We start from the raw sequence: 14,811 nt of genomic DNA, 5'->3' as shown, positions 1-14,811 counted from the left end.
TAAGGACCCACCGCCATGCATGTTGTGCATATGTTACATGTTCTGACACAGCCATGCTGTGCGTGTGCTACATGTTCTGACACAGCCATGGTGTGCGTGTGTTACATGTTCTGACACAGCCATGGTGTGCGTGTGCTACATGTTCTGCTGTGGTGTCACCGTGTCTCTTCCTCCACCATGACGCTATAATTCTGTTGGCCACTTCAGTGTCACGTTTTTTCAGTGGTGCCAAAGACACGCAGTGTGGGACTCCCAACCTCGCCACAATTTACACACAAAACACGTAGCCAGCACACGCGCGCGCACAGACACACACACACACACACGCACACACTTCACCGCCGCACAAAGCAGTGACGGCGAATCCGCTTTTTGGGGTCTCAGTGACCCACTTTTAAACAACTTTCAATGTGGCGTCCCTATTTTGGGCCTTTAATGTCATTATAATAGGGGAACGTTTCGCCAGCATTGTTAACCATATAAGCCCAAAGCCGGAAAGATAACGGATCTACAAGGTCACAACGTGTCACAGCGTGACACGTTTTCAGCTTGTAGATCAGCTTTTTTTTTTTTTTTTTGTCAGTGCTCGACACCATCACGCATAATCAAGCATAATTTATCTCTAATCCCCAAACCTACCTTCTTTTTCAACCATTAACCCATTTTGAGCGGGAACCCCTTTTGGTGGTTACATACATTGTTATAATTTAGCTGATCGTTATAAAATAGCAGATCTACAAGTTCATAGCGCGCCACTGAGTGGCGCGCTATGAACTTGCAGGTTTGCTATTTTTGAAAAATCGTTAAAATGTGCCTCAAATCTTTCCGGAAATTGTCATGATTTAGATTGTATTTCAACGTCAGGCCTGAATGGGTTAAAACAACCATTTATTTTGTGAGGACCAGGAGAATGGTCCTCACAACGTCTGACCAATCTCTCAAATTCTACCATACCAGGTATAGTAAGGTATAGTAAGACAAACTCACATGCATGGCACGCACGCACGCAAACACAGCGCCGCAGACCAAGTACTTATATAACGACACTGTGTGCGTGTCCGTCCTGCGTGCCCTTCCTTCTGCGACAGCAGCATTGGGGAGAGTATAGGATTACTGTACTGTACTGTACTGTACTGTGCTGTACTGTACTGTTACTGTACTTTACTGTACCGTACCGTACTGTACTGTACTGTACTGTACTGTACTGTACTGTACTGTACTGTACTGTACTGTACTGTACTGTACTGTACTGTACTGTACTGTGCATGCATGCAGCTCAGTAGCTCATTGCATTTTACTGGCGTGGAAATTAAATGAATCCCCATGGATTAAAGTTCTCATTTCACTCGTTTGGATCCCATAGAAGCCAAAGCATGTCTTCCATGGAAAACGTGATGTGCAGAGAAAAATGGACGATCTACTATAGCTCTCAATGTGTCTTCTGCAACACAATGGGAGTTTGTAGACGGGCTATTTTTTAAATTTTTTAAGATTTAAGAAACTAGCGTTATGTTCAAAAGCATCCTCACATATTTCATAAAAGTTGGCAGTATGTAAAAACAGGAGGAACAATATTACTAAAATACACCAATTTACATATTAATGTGTTAATTGTTTAGGAAACAGCCCTAGTGTAGGGCCTCCTTTCACACTGTTTAACAAATCGCGCCATGAGATTTGATGTAAGGGATAATGGCTGGGTTTCTCGAACGCATGATGTGGTGTAACACTTGTAGTGCCGCACATGCTCAGTTGCTCCTCTAGGCCGCAACACAGACGCCTGTGAACATAGACATTTCTTTTTAAGAGAGCCTATACTGTCAGCTGTCCAGCAGTCCAAATATTATTACATTTAATTTCAGAACGGTAGACCTGAGGCCTACATGGAGCATCTATGCACGAAATTACTATGTTCACAGGCTTCTGTGTGCTGTAAGTAACGCCGTCCAGCTGAAATGGTGGGACGCCTGAGCGCCGTCAGTGAACGCTCCTCTCCGTTGTGTCCGTGTCTTGCAGGCCACTCGTCTCTGTTCCCCATGGAGGACGGCTTCGCGGACGAGGAGCGTGGCGACCTGGGCGGTCTGGGGACCCCCCACTGCTTCCCCCACCAGAACGGAGAGCGCCTAGAGCGCTACTCGCGCAAGGTGTTCGTCGGAGGCCTGCCCCCCGACATAGACGAAGGTATGCCGAGTGGTTGAGCGTGTGTAAATATGCGCAGTGGTGGAATATGTACAGATCTTTTTTTTTTTTTAGTAAAAGGTCCTGTATTCAAAATGTGACTTGAGTAAAGTATGAGGCAAGCGTAGGCATTAACCCATTCTGACCGGGAACCCATTTCGGTGTTAGCATCATGTTATGCTTTAGCTATTGAAAAATAGCAGATCTACAAGCTCATAGCGCGCCACCGAGTGGCGCGCTACGAGCTTGTAGGTCTGCTATTTTTGAAAAATCGAAGAACGACTGACATTTTTTAGAATCTGATCTCAGGTCAGAATGGGTTAATCAGACCAGTGTGTGTCCAGTGGAAACCTCGTATGAATCTGATCTCAGGTCAGAATGGGTTAAGATATTTCTTTTAGCAAAATGTACCCGTGTTATGCAAAATAATGTTTTCAACGTTGGTCAAAATCCTTTGAAAATATCTCTACAATACAAGGTCACGCGTAGCGACACGTGACGTTGCAGATTGGCTATGTTTTAAACATTTTAACCCATTGTGACCTGAGATCAGATTCATACGAGGTTTTCCACTGGACACACACTGGTCTGATTAACCCATTCTGACCTGAGATCAGATTCAAAAAATGTCAGTCGTTCGATTTTTCAAAAATAGCAGACCTACAAGCTCGTAGCTTGTAGATCTGCTATTTTTCAATAGCTAAAGCACAACATGATGCTAACACCAAAATGGGTTCCCGTTCAGAATGGGTTAAAAGGTTAACCCCAAACTCATAACTGGCTCAGGTTCCAGTAGAACTAGATGTACATACTGGCTCAGGTTCCAGTAGAACTATAGATGTACATACTGGCTCAGGTTCCAGTAGAACTAGATGTCACCAGGTCCGCGACAAAGCCGTGAATTAAACACATAAAACAAAAGGCGTGGTTTAGCGTATTAAGTCGATCGTTTGATTAAACGATTAGCCGCCGTCAAACTGTTTTAATTTAAGGTACAGCGCTCGTGTTTCAATGTCGTCGTCCTCTCGTCCCTGGCGCTGACATTGAGTGACATTTCCAGCATGATTGGGTTCACATAAAAGCAAGTGTGTTTTCTACGCGTTCGCAGGCATTTCCCTGTCAGGGTTTAATTAAAGATAATGGATTAATTGGCCTCCAGGCGTCCCTTGAAACCTCCCGACCGTTAAATAGAGAGCAGGCGGGCGCTCATGACGTCTCGCACATCGGTGCGTGGAGGGAGTTTCTTCTGAAATATCCTTTTGAGGGTGTGACACACAAACAAAACAAAGATTTGTGCCTCGGGGTCGGGGGTCCCAGAGAGAGAGAGAGAGAGAGAGAAAGCGGTATCAAATGGGGGGCCTGACGCGTGGCCTAATGCTTCGGGATATTGGGAGGTCCTTGAGAGGTTTGAGAATCACTGAGCATGTAGATCGGCTATGTTTGCATTTTGTCGTACAAGACAAGTACAGGATTGTGTGTGTGTGTGTGTGTGTGTGTGTGTGTGTGTGTGCTCGCGCAAGCTTATGTAAGAAACGAATCGGTTCACTTTGTACCCCTTAGAGAGAGAGAGAGATAGAGAGGCTGTGAGCATGCCTACAGTATACATTTATGTTTGTATACCATCACATATACAGTGTGTAGGGAATGCGTTTAAATAATTGTGTGTGTGTGTGTGTGAGCGTGCGTGTGAGCGTGCGTATGTCATTCTCTCTCCACCGTACAGCAAAGCACTAACGCTGTGTCTCTATTGTGTCTCACACGTAGCAGGTTTCTGTTCGGTAGGGGACGGTATACAGTGGGGGACACGTAGCAGGTTTCTGCTCGCTAGGGGACGGTACAGTGGGGGACACGTAGCAGGTTTCTGTTCGGTAGGGGACGGTACGGTGGGGGACACGTAGCAGGTTTCTGCTCGGTAGGGGACGGTATACAGTGGGGGACACGTAGCAGGTTTCTGTTCGGTAGGGGACGGTATAGTGGGGGACACGTAGCAGGTTTCTGCTCGCTAGGGGACGGTATAGTGGGGGACACGTAGCAGGTTTCTGTTCGGTAGGGGACGGTATACAGTGGGGGACACGTAGCAGGTTTCTGTTCGGTAGGGGACGGTACAGTGGGGGACACGTAGCAGGTTTCTGTTCGGTAGGGGACGGTACAGTGGGGGACACGTAGCAGGTTTCTGCTCGGTAGGGGACGGTATACAGTGGGGGACACGTAGCAGGTTTCGGTTCGGTAGGGGACGGTATACAGTGGGGGACACGTAGCAGGTTTCTGCTCGGTAGGGGACGGTATAGTGGGGGACACGTAGCAGGTTTCTGCTCGGTAGGGGACGGTACAGTGGGGGACACGTAGCAGGTTTCTGTTCGGTAGGGGACGGTATAGTGGGGGACACGTAGCAGGTTTCTGCTCGGTAGGGGACGGTACAGTGGGGGACACCTCCCCCTGTGTGGGATGTTTTGTGGCAGTGTGTCACGCAGCTAAAGCATGCTTGGTCGACTTCAGCTAAATTCTCGCTCCTTTCTTTCTTTCTTTCTTTCTTTTTGTTTTACCAGATGAGATCACGGCCAGCTTCCGCCGTTTCGGTCACCTGTTCGTGGACTGGCCTCACAAAGCCGAGAGCAAGTCCTACTTTCCTCCCAAAGGTGAGTGACCTTTTATTTTCTCCTGTCAAACACGACCTTAACCCATTTTGGTGGCGGGAAACCCCATTTGGTGTTATAGCATTATGTTTTATGTTATAGCCTAGTAGCCAAATAAATGTCAGCCAACCAGAGAGCTCTGTCTCCCCTCCACTGCTACGCGGCAGTGGAAAGCGTATACGAGTAGGGCTTTAACTTCTAGTGATTTTTACTAGTTGACTAGTTGCCTATTTTACTAGTCGACTAGTTGTTTAACTAGACCTAGTTTTTTTTTGTTTTATTAGTCCAAAATGGGTTAGTGAGAGAGGTTGAGCGCATGCGGTGACACCTGCCCGATACTCGGCAGGTGTGTACCTAACATAACATGATGTTTTATTTCTGCATTATGTATGATGTGTGTGGGTTTAGTGCAGTCAGTCAGCGAGAGGGAACACGGCGTTCATACGGTAGGGAATACAGCTTTGGTTTCTGGTTCTGGCCTCGCCCCCACATGACTTCTGGCTGCAGCGTTTCAACCCACTTAGACCCGACCATTCTACACGGGCCTTCTACATCCTGACAGTTTTCTGAAAAACCCTGTTTCCTGTATCAGCGGTGCTCAACCTTTTTTATGTTGAGGACCGCCGGAAATATCTGAAATAAAAGATTTAGAAGTAAAAAAAAAAACACGTTCGCTCTGAAAGAATATATATATTCAAAGATTTGCGCCGCATTTTCACGATTTTTCAAAAGAAATTGCAGATCTACAAGCTCCTAGCGTGGCACTCGGTGCCGTGCTATACGAGCTTGTAGATCTGCTATTTTTCAATAGCTAAAGTGTAACGTAATGCTTAACCCATTCAGACCGGGAACCCGTTTTGGTGTTAGCATCATGTTATGCTTTAGCTATTAAAAAATAGCAGATCTACAAGCTCATAGCGCGCCACCGAGTGGCGCGCTACGAGCTTGTAGGTCTGCTATTTTTGAAAAATTCGAAGAACGACTGACATTTTTAGAATCTGATCTCAGGTCAGAATGGGTTAATCAGACCAGTGTGTGTCCAGTGGAAACCTCGTATGAATCTGATCTCAGGTCAGAATGGGTTAAAACACCAAAAATGGGTTCCCGCCCAGTACGGGTTAATAATACCGCGTGATAAAACACTTCCATCTTTAGCCGGTCGGTTGCTGTCTTTATGTTGTCATCTTGTGCACGCAGCAATGCACACATACTGTACACCCGGATGCATTTAACCCATTCTGACCTGAGATCAGATTCATACGAGGTTTTCACTGGACACACACTGGTCTGATTAACCCATTCTGACCTGAGATCAGATTCTAAAAATGTCAGTCGTTCTTCGATTTTTCAAAAAATAGCAGACCTACAAGCTCGTAGCGCGCCACTCAGTGGCGCGCTATGAGCTTGTAGATCTGCTATTTTTCAATAGCTAAAGCATAACATGATGCTAACACCAAAACGGGTTCCCGGTCAGAATGGGTTAACAAGAACAGACACGACGTAACACGACGGCAAATTGTAGGCCCGTCACAGATATTACATAATCGCCTAACTGCAATTATCTGAGATCAACATCGCAATTATGTAAAAGTAGCAGAAAGGGCAGATATACAAGCTTACTTTGTGCCATGGACAGTTTGCAGAATTACAGTACATTTCAAGCACAGACTCAATACAAAGACTGTTAACTGTGAGCGGACGACCCAATTAAGCATTACACTTGTTTACAAGAGGGTCCACCATGTTCAATTCATCAAAACATTTAGAGACGTACAAATAGACACTTCCATTATAGTCAAAGAACAGAACAGGAATTCATCATAAAGGAGGTAAAAAGGGAAAAGAAACATATACAGTGAGGGGAAAAGGGGGGGGGGGGATTCAGATTTTACGGGGGCCAGTATCGAATTGCAGCCGTCCGTAGGTGCCCTTTGAGAGCGGTTTTGAAGGAGTCAAGGGATTCACACGTGTGACGTGTTGTAAGCTCAACTATTTCCAATATTTTGTACGTGTTTAGGAAACAAAAAGAATATACAAGAATGAATAAATGTGTCTGTGATTTCTTTGTATATTTAAATTATTTGTCATATCTGCCCCCCCCCGTGTACTTTGTGTTTATGATTATAAACAAATACAAACTATAGGCTAAAATGTCAGGGAAGGGCTAGTGGAGAAATAAAAGTAATTTCGTGTTTGGTCGCGCCTGGGCATTGCTCTCTACATGCATCCAACCATTAGGATGCCATCGAGACATTTTTGATGACTAAAACTAAATGGAGTTGTTGACTCAAACTAAATTAAAATCAACACTGACTCTGTGTGTGTGTGTGTGTGTGTGTGTGTGTGTGTGTGTGTGTGTGTGTGTGTGTGTGTGTGTGTGTGTGTGTGTGTGTGTGTGTGTGTGTGTGTGTGTGTGTGTGTGTGTAGGCTACGCCTTCCTGCTGTTCCAAGACGAGAGCTCTGTTCAGGCGCTGATCGACGCCTGCATCGAAGAGGACGGAAAACTCTACCTGTGTGTGTCCAGTCCTACCATCAAAGACAAGCCGGTCAGTATGCACACACACACGCACACACACACACACACACACACACAGAGGAATGGAGCCGGTCAGTATACCAACGCAGGTGCACGCAAACACACACACACACAGAGGAATGGAGCCCCGGAAATCGGGAACATTACAAACCCTGTTCTGAATTTATCGAGACCCGGCGAGTATCTCTAAGCTTTTGGCTTGTCGAGCCTGTTGGGTCGGGTGTAGCGGCCCCGCTAGACCCAGATCCCGATAAGAATGAAAACGTCGGGAGCGACGGTGTTGTCGGACTAATGCCTGTCGGACTGTTGGTATGTCTAACCAACTGTATGCACCCCGATGTAACTGTTGGTTCTGACTAGGGTTGGGATTCGGAAACCGGGTCCATTTCAGACCCGGTTACGACATTGCGGATCCGGAGCCGGTTCCATCGTTTTTTTTATTAACGGTTCCCCAAACGGTTCTCATCAGTCGTCATTTATCTCCGCTGTGTCTGTGCATGCATGCAAGCAGAGCCTGAGGTGACGTCACCCCACCTAAAGGAGTGTGTGGGGTCGGGGAGGATACGCCCCACTGTTCTGTGCATTCAGCGACCGCTCACCGCTGCGGAGCGAGTGGGACAGTATGTCGAAGAGATCTCCACAGTGTGGTTAACAGAGAGGGAAATGACTCTGAGGCTGAGCACGCAACGTGGAATAAATGTTATGCTATAGTTCCCTGCAAAGGTTGTTGCAACTTGTACCAGTTGCACGTCCACATTGATGAAACGACTCAAAATCAATATGCCTACACGAGTCCACGACTCACGAGAATAATCTAGGCAAATGGCGTTTGAGAGCCATGCGGAAAGCCCGCACTCCCCGCAACTCCACCACAGCCGGCGGGGGACGAGGATGATGCAAGGCTGGTTCACTTTCCCCAGGCTAGTAACGTAATAGAAAATAAAAACTACTAATGTCTACAGAGCTTTTCATTAGGTGTATTGTACAACTGTTGTTAATGCTGTTAATTTAGAACGCCAATGTCTCAACGTCTTTCTGTCTGATATTTTATGAATCACGCCAAATCAATTTGTCTGCACTTATTTTTTTACTTTAACTTATAAGCAACTCAACTGCTTTTGATTTGTCTCTAAATTAATCGCGTGACTGTTGAGAGCCCAGCGTTTAGGTGCATTTATACCTCCATAGATTGATTAGCCTACTTTATAAACAGTTTGCAGAAAAAAGCACAGGAACGTAGCCTACAGTTCAATACAAGGTCTGCTAAAAGGATTTTATAATCCAAGAAAGCACTATTTGTTTCCATTAGGGTAAGGGGTCCTTCATATTAAATTAATCTGAACATTAAAGACAACATTTGTCACCACAACAATATCATTATTGCAATGTGTACTGTATTTAATATACAGCAAATTGCAATATACAGTACAAATTGCAACAATGATATTGTTGTGGTGGCTAGCTGGTGGTGGTGGTGGTGAAGTTTAAATAATAGTGCCAGCTCATAATTGTAAAGTGCATTTTCAATAATTTAATTAATTAATTTGTGTTTATTATGTACTTGGTTAGGTTAGTTATAATATAAGCATAATCTATGTCAGAAAAAAATGGGAAAAAATAATATTAGGATCCGTTAAGGGAACCGTTAGGAACCGGAACCGTTAAGAGGGATCCGGAACCGTTAAAATTCTAACGAATCCCAACCCTAGTTCTGACATGTCCTGCACGTGTGTGTGTGTATGTGTATGTGTGTGTGTGTGTGTGTGTGTGTGTGTGTGTGTGTGTGTGTGTGTGTGTGCGTGTGTGCGTGTGTACAGGTCCAGATCCGGCCCTGGAACCTGAACGACAGTGACTTTGTGATGGACGGCTCCCAGCCTCTAGACCCCAGGAAGACCATCTTCGTTGGCGGTGTCCCGCGTCCGCTCCGCGCAGGTACACTTCACCCCCAGGGGTCTTCAACAGGAGGCCCAGGGCAGTGGTTACCCAAACAGGACCCCCACAATGACACTAATTAGACCCGTTTGAAAATATATGCCAGGGACCCCCATAAGACGAGATTCTTACGGCTCGAAACATTTTCTTTCCAAGCACCCCCATTTAATTGCATTTCTATCTCTGGGACCCACATTTATATTGTAAAATCAATGTTAATTTAACAGAGTGTACAAACGGTTGGATCCACGGTTGGATCGACAAGCTCGCAACGCACTTTGCATTGGACTCAGTTTCCCAGAAGCCCTCGCAAGCCAGCGTTGATTTCCGGTTAGGTCATCGTAAAGCGCCGGCCTCGTCACCATGTCCGCGACAAAGCCGGTATTTCTTTTTAGGTTATCAAGAAACGACGAATTAAACAAATGTAACAAGTAGCGGTGTTTACGCAGGGTAAAGACAATGGCATAAAAAAGTGAAGCTGTTGAAATGTAGTAAAAAGTGTGTGTGTGTGTGTGTGTGTGTGTGTGTTTGCAGTGGAGCTGGCTATGATCATGGACCGGCTGTACGGGGGCGTGTGCTACGCGGGCATCGACACGGACCCGGAGCTGAAGTACCCCAAGGGGGCGGGGCGCGTGGCCTTCTCCAATCAGCAGAGCTACATCGCCGCCATCAGCGCTCGCTTTGTGCAGCTGCAGCACGGAGAGATCGACAAACGGGTGAGTCAGGTCGTCTCTCTCTCTCTCTCTCTCTCTCTCTCTCTCTCAACAATTACATGTCATGAGAAAACATATTTGTTTTTGGGACTTACTTTAACGGGACTTATTTGGAAATTAGAATCCTTGTCCTTAGATGGAAGAGGGTATTAAATACCCTTTTAAAAGGCTCCCTGGCTAATAAGCATTGTATGCCTTAATTAGGGATGTTAATCGTTCAATCAATGAATCGCCGTTAATTCTGCGGTTCTATCATTGGGTGGTTTTCTGTGCTGCCCGAGGAACCCCCAGGGCTTAACTGGGGGTCAACACACTCTATAGTAGGAAGGATTACCACAACAAAACAAAAAATAAGTGATATTTGGACGTCGCCTTAGCTCGATTATAGCATCGATGGCCACAAACCGGACGCGTGTCGTACTAACACGGACTCTGATGTGGCGGAAACAGGATGGAGACAAGTACTTTTTTCCCCACCTCTGTCCACTCATGTCCTCTCTCCTCTGTCCTCTCTCCTCTGTCCTCTGTCCTCTGTCCTCTCTCCTCTGTCCTCTCTCCTCTGTCCTCTGTCCTCTCTCCTCTGTCCTCTGTCCTCTGTCCTCTCTCCTCTCTCCTCTGTCCTCTCTCCTCTGTCCTCTCTCCTCTGTCCTCTGTCCTCTCTCCTCTCTCCTCTGTCCTCTCTCCTCTGTCCTCTCTCCTCTGTCCTCTCTCCTCTCTCCTCTCTCCTCTGTCCTCTCTCCTCTGTCCTCTCTCCTCTGTCCTCTCTCCTCTCTCCTCTCTCCTCTCTCCTCTGTCCTCTCTCCTCTGTCCTCTCTCCTCTGTCCTCTCTCCTCTGTCCTCTCTCCTCTGTCCTCTCTCCTCTGTCCTCTCTCCTCTGTCCTCTCTCCTCTCTCCTCTCTCCTCTCTCCTCTCTCCTCTGTCCTCTCTCCTCTGTCCTCTCTCCTCTGTCCTCTCTCCTCTGTCCTCTGTCCTCTCTCCTCTGTCCTCTGTCCTCTCTCCTCTCTCCTCTCTCCCCTGTCCTCTCTCCTCTGTCCTCTCTCCCCTGTCCTCTCTCCTCTCTCCCCTGTCCTCTCTCCTCTGTCCTCTCTCCTCTGTCCTCTCTCCTCTGTCCTCTGTCCTCTGTCCTCTGTCCTCTCTCCTCTCTCCCCTGTCCTCTCTCCTCTGTCCTCTCTCCCCTGTCCTCTCTTCTCTGTCCTCTGTCCTCTGTCCTCTCTCCTCTGTCCTCTCTCCTCTGTCCTCTCTCCTCTGTCCTCTCTCCTCTGTCCTCTCTCCTATGTCCTCTCTCCTCTGTCCTCTCTCCTCTGTCCTCTCTCCTCTGTCCTCTCTCCTCTGTCCTCTCTCCTCTGTCCTCTCTCCTCTGTCCTCTCTCCTCTCTCCTCTCTCCTCTCTCCCCTGTCCTCTCTCCCCTGTCCTCTCTCCTCTCTCCCCTGTCCTCTCTCCTCTCTCCTCTCTCCCCTGTCCTCTCTCCTCTGTCCTCTGTCCTCTCTCCCCTGTCCTCTCTCCTCTGTCCTCTCTCCTCTCTCCTCTCTCCCCTGTCCTCTCTCCTCTGTCCTCTCTCCTCTCTCCTCTCTCCCCTGTCCTCTCTCCTCTGTCCTCTCTCCTCTCTCCCCTGTCCTCTCTCCCCTGTCCTCTCTCCTCTGTCCTCTCTCCTCTCTCCTCTCTCCCCTGTCCTCTCTCCCCTGTCCTCTCTCCTCTCTCCTCTCTCCCCTGTCCTCTCCTCTGTCCTCTCTCCTCTGTCCTCTGTCCTCTCTCCTCTCTTCTCTGTCCTCTCTCCTCTGTCCTCTCTCCTCTGTCCTCTGTCCTCTCTCCTCTCTTCTCTGTCCTCTGTCCTCTCTCCTCTGTCCTCTGTCCTCTCTCCTCTCTTCTCTGTCCTCTCTCCTCTGTCCACTCTCCTCTCTCCTCTGTCCACTCTCCTCTCTCCTCTGTCCACTCTCCTCTCTCCTCTGTCCTCTCTCCCCTGTCCTCTCTCCCCTGTCCTCTCTCCCCTGTCCTCTCTCCACTCTCCTCTCTCCTCTGTCCTCTCTCCCCTGTCCTCTCTCCCCTGTCCTCTCTCCCCTGTCCTCTCTCCCCTCTCCTCTCTCCCCTGTCCTCTCTCCCCTCTCCTCTCTCCCCTGTCCTCTCTCCTCTGTCCTCTCTCCTCTGTCCTCTGTCCCCTGTCCTCTCTCCTCTGTCCTCTCTCCTCTGTCCTCTGTCCCCTGTCCTCTCTCCCCTGTCCTCTCTCCCCTGTCCTCTCTCCCCTGTCCTCTCTCCCCTCTCCTCTCTCCCCTGTCCTCTCTCCTCTGTCCTCTCTCCTCTGTCCTCTGTCCCCTGTCCTCTCTCCTCTGTCCTCTCTCCTCTGTCCTCTGTCCCCTGTCCTCTCTCCCCTGTCCTCTCTCCCCTGTCCTCTCTCCCCTGTCCTCTCTCCCCTCTCCTCTCTCCCCTGTCCTCTCTCCTCTGTCCTCTCTCCTCTGTCCTCTGTCCCCTGTCCTCTCTCCTCTGTCCACTCTCCTCTCTCCCCTGTCCTCTCTCCTCTGTCCTCTCTCCTCTGTCCCCTGTCCTCTCTCCTCTGTCCTCTCTCCTCTCTCCTCTCTTCTCTGTCCTCTCTCCTCTGTCCTCTCTCCTCTGTCCTCTGTCCTCTGTCCTCTCTCCCCTGTCCTCTCTCCTCTGTCCTCTCTCCCCTGTCCTCTCTCCCCCAGGTGGAAGTGAAGCCATACGTGCTGGACGACCAGCTGTGCGACGAGTGCCAGGGGACGCGCTGCGGCGGCAAGTTTGCGCCCTTCTTCTGCGCCAACGTCACGTGCCTGCAGTACTACTGCGAGTACTGCTGGGCCGCCATCCACTCCCGCGCCGGCCGCGAGTTCCACAAGCCGCTGGTGAAGGAGGGCGGCGACCGCCCGCGCCACATCTCCTTCCGCTGGAACTGAGGGGACGGACGGACCGACGGACGGACCGACGGACGGACGGAGAACGTGAGAAAAGATGGCGGGTACTAGGAGGAGGGGGGGGTTGAGACAGAGTGGGACGGTAGCGGGTTCTAGGAGGGGGGGGGGGGGTTGAGACGGAGTGGGACGGTAGCGGGTTCTAGGAGGAGGGGGGGGGGGTTGAGACGGAGTGGGACGGTAGCGTTAGGGAGTCGCAAATCATTGTACAAATAAATGCACTTTTCTGTTGCTGGTTCCTTTTTTTTCTTCTTTTTTTTTTACCTCTAATTACATCAGAATCCATTTTATTTTATTTATCTTTTCCTTTCTTTCAGTTTTCTTATTTTTTAACTAAGTTAATATAAATCTATATAGATATATCTATATTTTGAAAATAGAAGAGAAGAAACTGGAATTATACCCCCCCCCCCCCCCCCCCCAAAAAAAGAAAAAAAAGTCCAGCAAGAAATGAAAGAAAAACGTGTAATATAATTTTAATTTATGCATTTTGATTTTGTTCTTATATTTTTTTATTGGTGAAGAAGAAAACAGATTCTATATAGGAAAGACTGGGTTGTGAAATGCTACCCTGCTATTCAATTGGAGCTTGATTGGCCGTTGAATTAAAAGCAGTTTATGATTTGTTTTGATACAATGAGGACAAAGAATGACAAATATTCAGTTATGATTGACAATGTATACTTTTATCTGAAATTCAGTTTTTTTTATTTCTCCTTCCTTTCGTTACGATGCTCCAGAGAGAGAGAGAGAGAGAGAGAGAGAGTCCTATTTAAATTGAGTGATTTGACTTTTTTTTTTTTTTCAAAGAGGTATGATTTAATTTTTCATTCTGAGAAAAAGAAGCTCCATAAAATATAATATACGTATATCTATGAATTTGAAATGTTGTTGCTGAAGAAGAGTGCACTTATTTACCTTCATCTACACCAGTGGTTCTCAACCTGGGGGGTCGGGCCCCAGTTCAAATATGATTTATTATTCCTTGGGCCCCAGTTCAAATATGATTAGTTTGGGTGTTCCCCAGTTCAAATATGATTTATTATTCCTTGGGCCCCAGTTCAAATATGATTAGTTTGGGTGTTCCCCAGTTCAAATATGATTTATTATTCCTTGGGCCCCAGTTCAAATATGATTAGTTTGGGTGTTCCCCAGTTCAAATATGATTTATTATTCCGTGGGGGCCAGTTCAATTATGATTAGTTTAGGTGTTCCCCAGTTCAAATATGATTTATTATTCCGTGGGGGCCCCAGTTAAAATATGATTTATTTCGTGGGGCCCCCAGTTCAAATAGGATTAGTTTGGGGGTTCCCCAGCTCAAGTATGATTTATTTCGGGTGTTCCCCAGTTCAAATAGGCCCGAAAAGGTTGAGAATTGCTGATCTACAAAGTGCAGAACAAGAGTGTGACACCCTGAAGGGTGATTTAAGAGTGTGACACCCTGGAGGGTGATTTAATAGTGTGACACCCTGAAGGGTGATTTAAGAGTGTGACACCCTGATGGGTGATTTAAGAGTGTGACACCCTGAAGAGTGATTTAAGAGTGTGACACCCTGAAGAGTGATTTATACGTACTGGTGGAGCTGGTGTTGCCCACCGAAAGTAGCCCGTCTTCAAGAGACTATTGTATGACTATTTTCAAGCGCAACACTGGCACATTAATTGTAAGTATAAACCAGGCATTTGTAGTTTAACCAAAGCTTATTTTTTTAATTTAGATTTGAAGAATAGAGGGCAAAACAAGCCGAAGCAAGCGGTGCTTCTTTACTCCCAGAAAAAGAAAAACGAAAATGTTTCAACATCTTGATGTTTTGTTCTCTTCCCCCCCCCCCCCCCCCTGAGACCACACTAATATTTTGATGTTACTTGATCAGATCGATTTTCAGCAACAATGTGTTTT

The 14,811-nt window shown here is 47.3% G+C and overlaps 1 protein-coding gene across 6 annotated transcripts in view; it reads left to right on the top strand.

Annotated features, from left to right (window-relative positions):
- The window catches only part of LOC308326661 (cytoplasmic polyadenylation element-binding protein 4-like), a 55,696-nt gene extending 42,745 nt beyond the window's left edge, over nucleotides 1-12,951 (top strand). For all 6 annotated transcript variants that reach the window (XM_080779643.1, XM_080779644.1, XM_080779641.1 and 3 more), the window contains 6 exons: nucleotides 2,017-2,181; nucleotides 4,725-4,814; nucleotides 7,239-7,357; nucleotides 9,165-9,279; nucleotides 9,814-9,995; nucleotides 12,668-12,951. In XM_080779643.1, coding sequence (XP_080635769.1) covers nucleotides 2,017-2,181; nucleotides 4,725-4,814; nucleotides 7,239-7,357; nucleotides 9,165-9,279; nucleotides 9,814-9,995; nucleotides 12,668-12,895 — 899 coding nt within the window. In that variant the 3' untranslated portion in view covers nucleotides 12,896-12,951. The remainder of the gene's footprint in view (nucleotides 1-2,016; nucleotides 2,182-4,724; nucleotides 4,815-7,238; nucleotides 7,358-9,164; nucleotides 9,280-9,813; nucleotides 9,996-12,667) is intronic.
- The last annotated feature ends 1,860 nt before the right edge of the window (nucleotides 12,952-14,811 follow it).

The sequence above is a fragment of the Protomyctophum bolini genome (genome assembly GCF_963924005.1).
Source record: "Protomyctophum bolini genome assembly, chromosome: 13".
NCBI classification, from domain to species: domain Eukaryota; kingdom Metazoa; phylum Chordata; class Actinopteri; order Myctophiformes; family Myctophidae; genus Protomyctophum; species Protomyctophum bolini.
The sequence above is the reverse complement of the archived record's forward strand: the minus strand, read 5'-3'. Positions and strand labels throughout refer to the sequence as shown.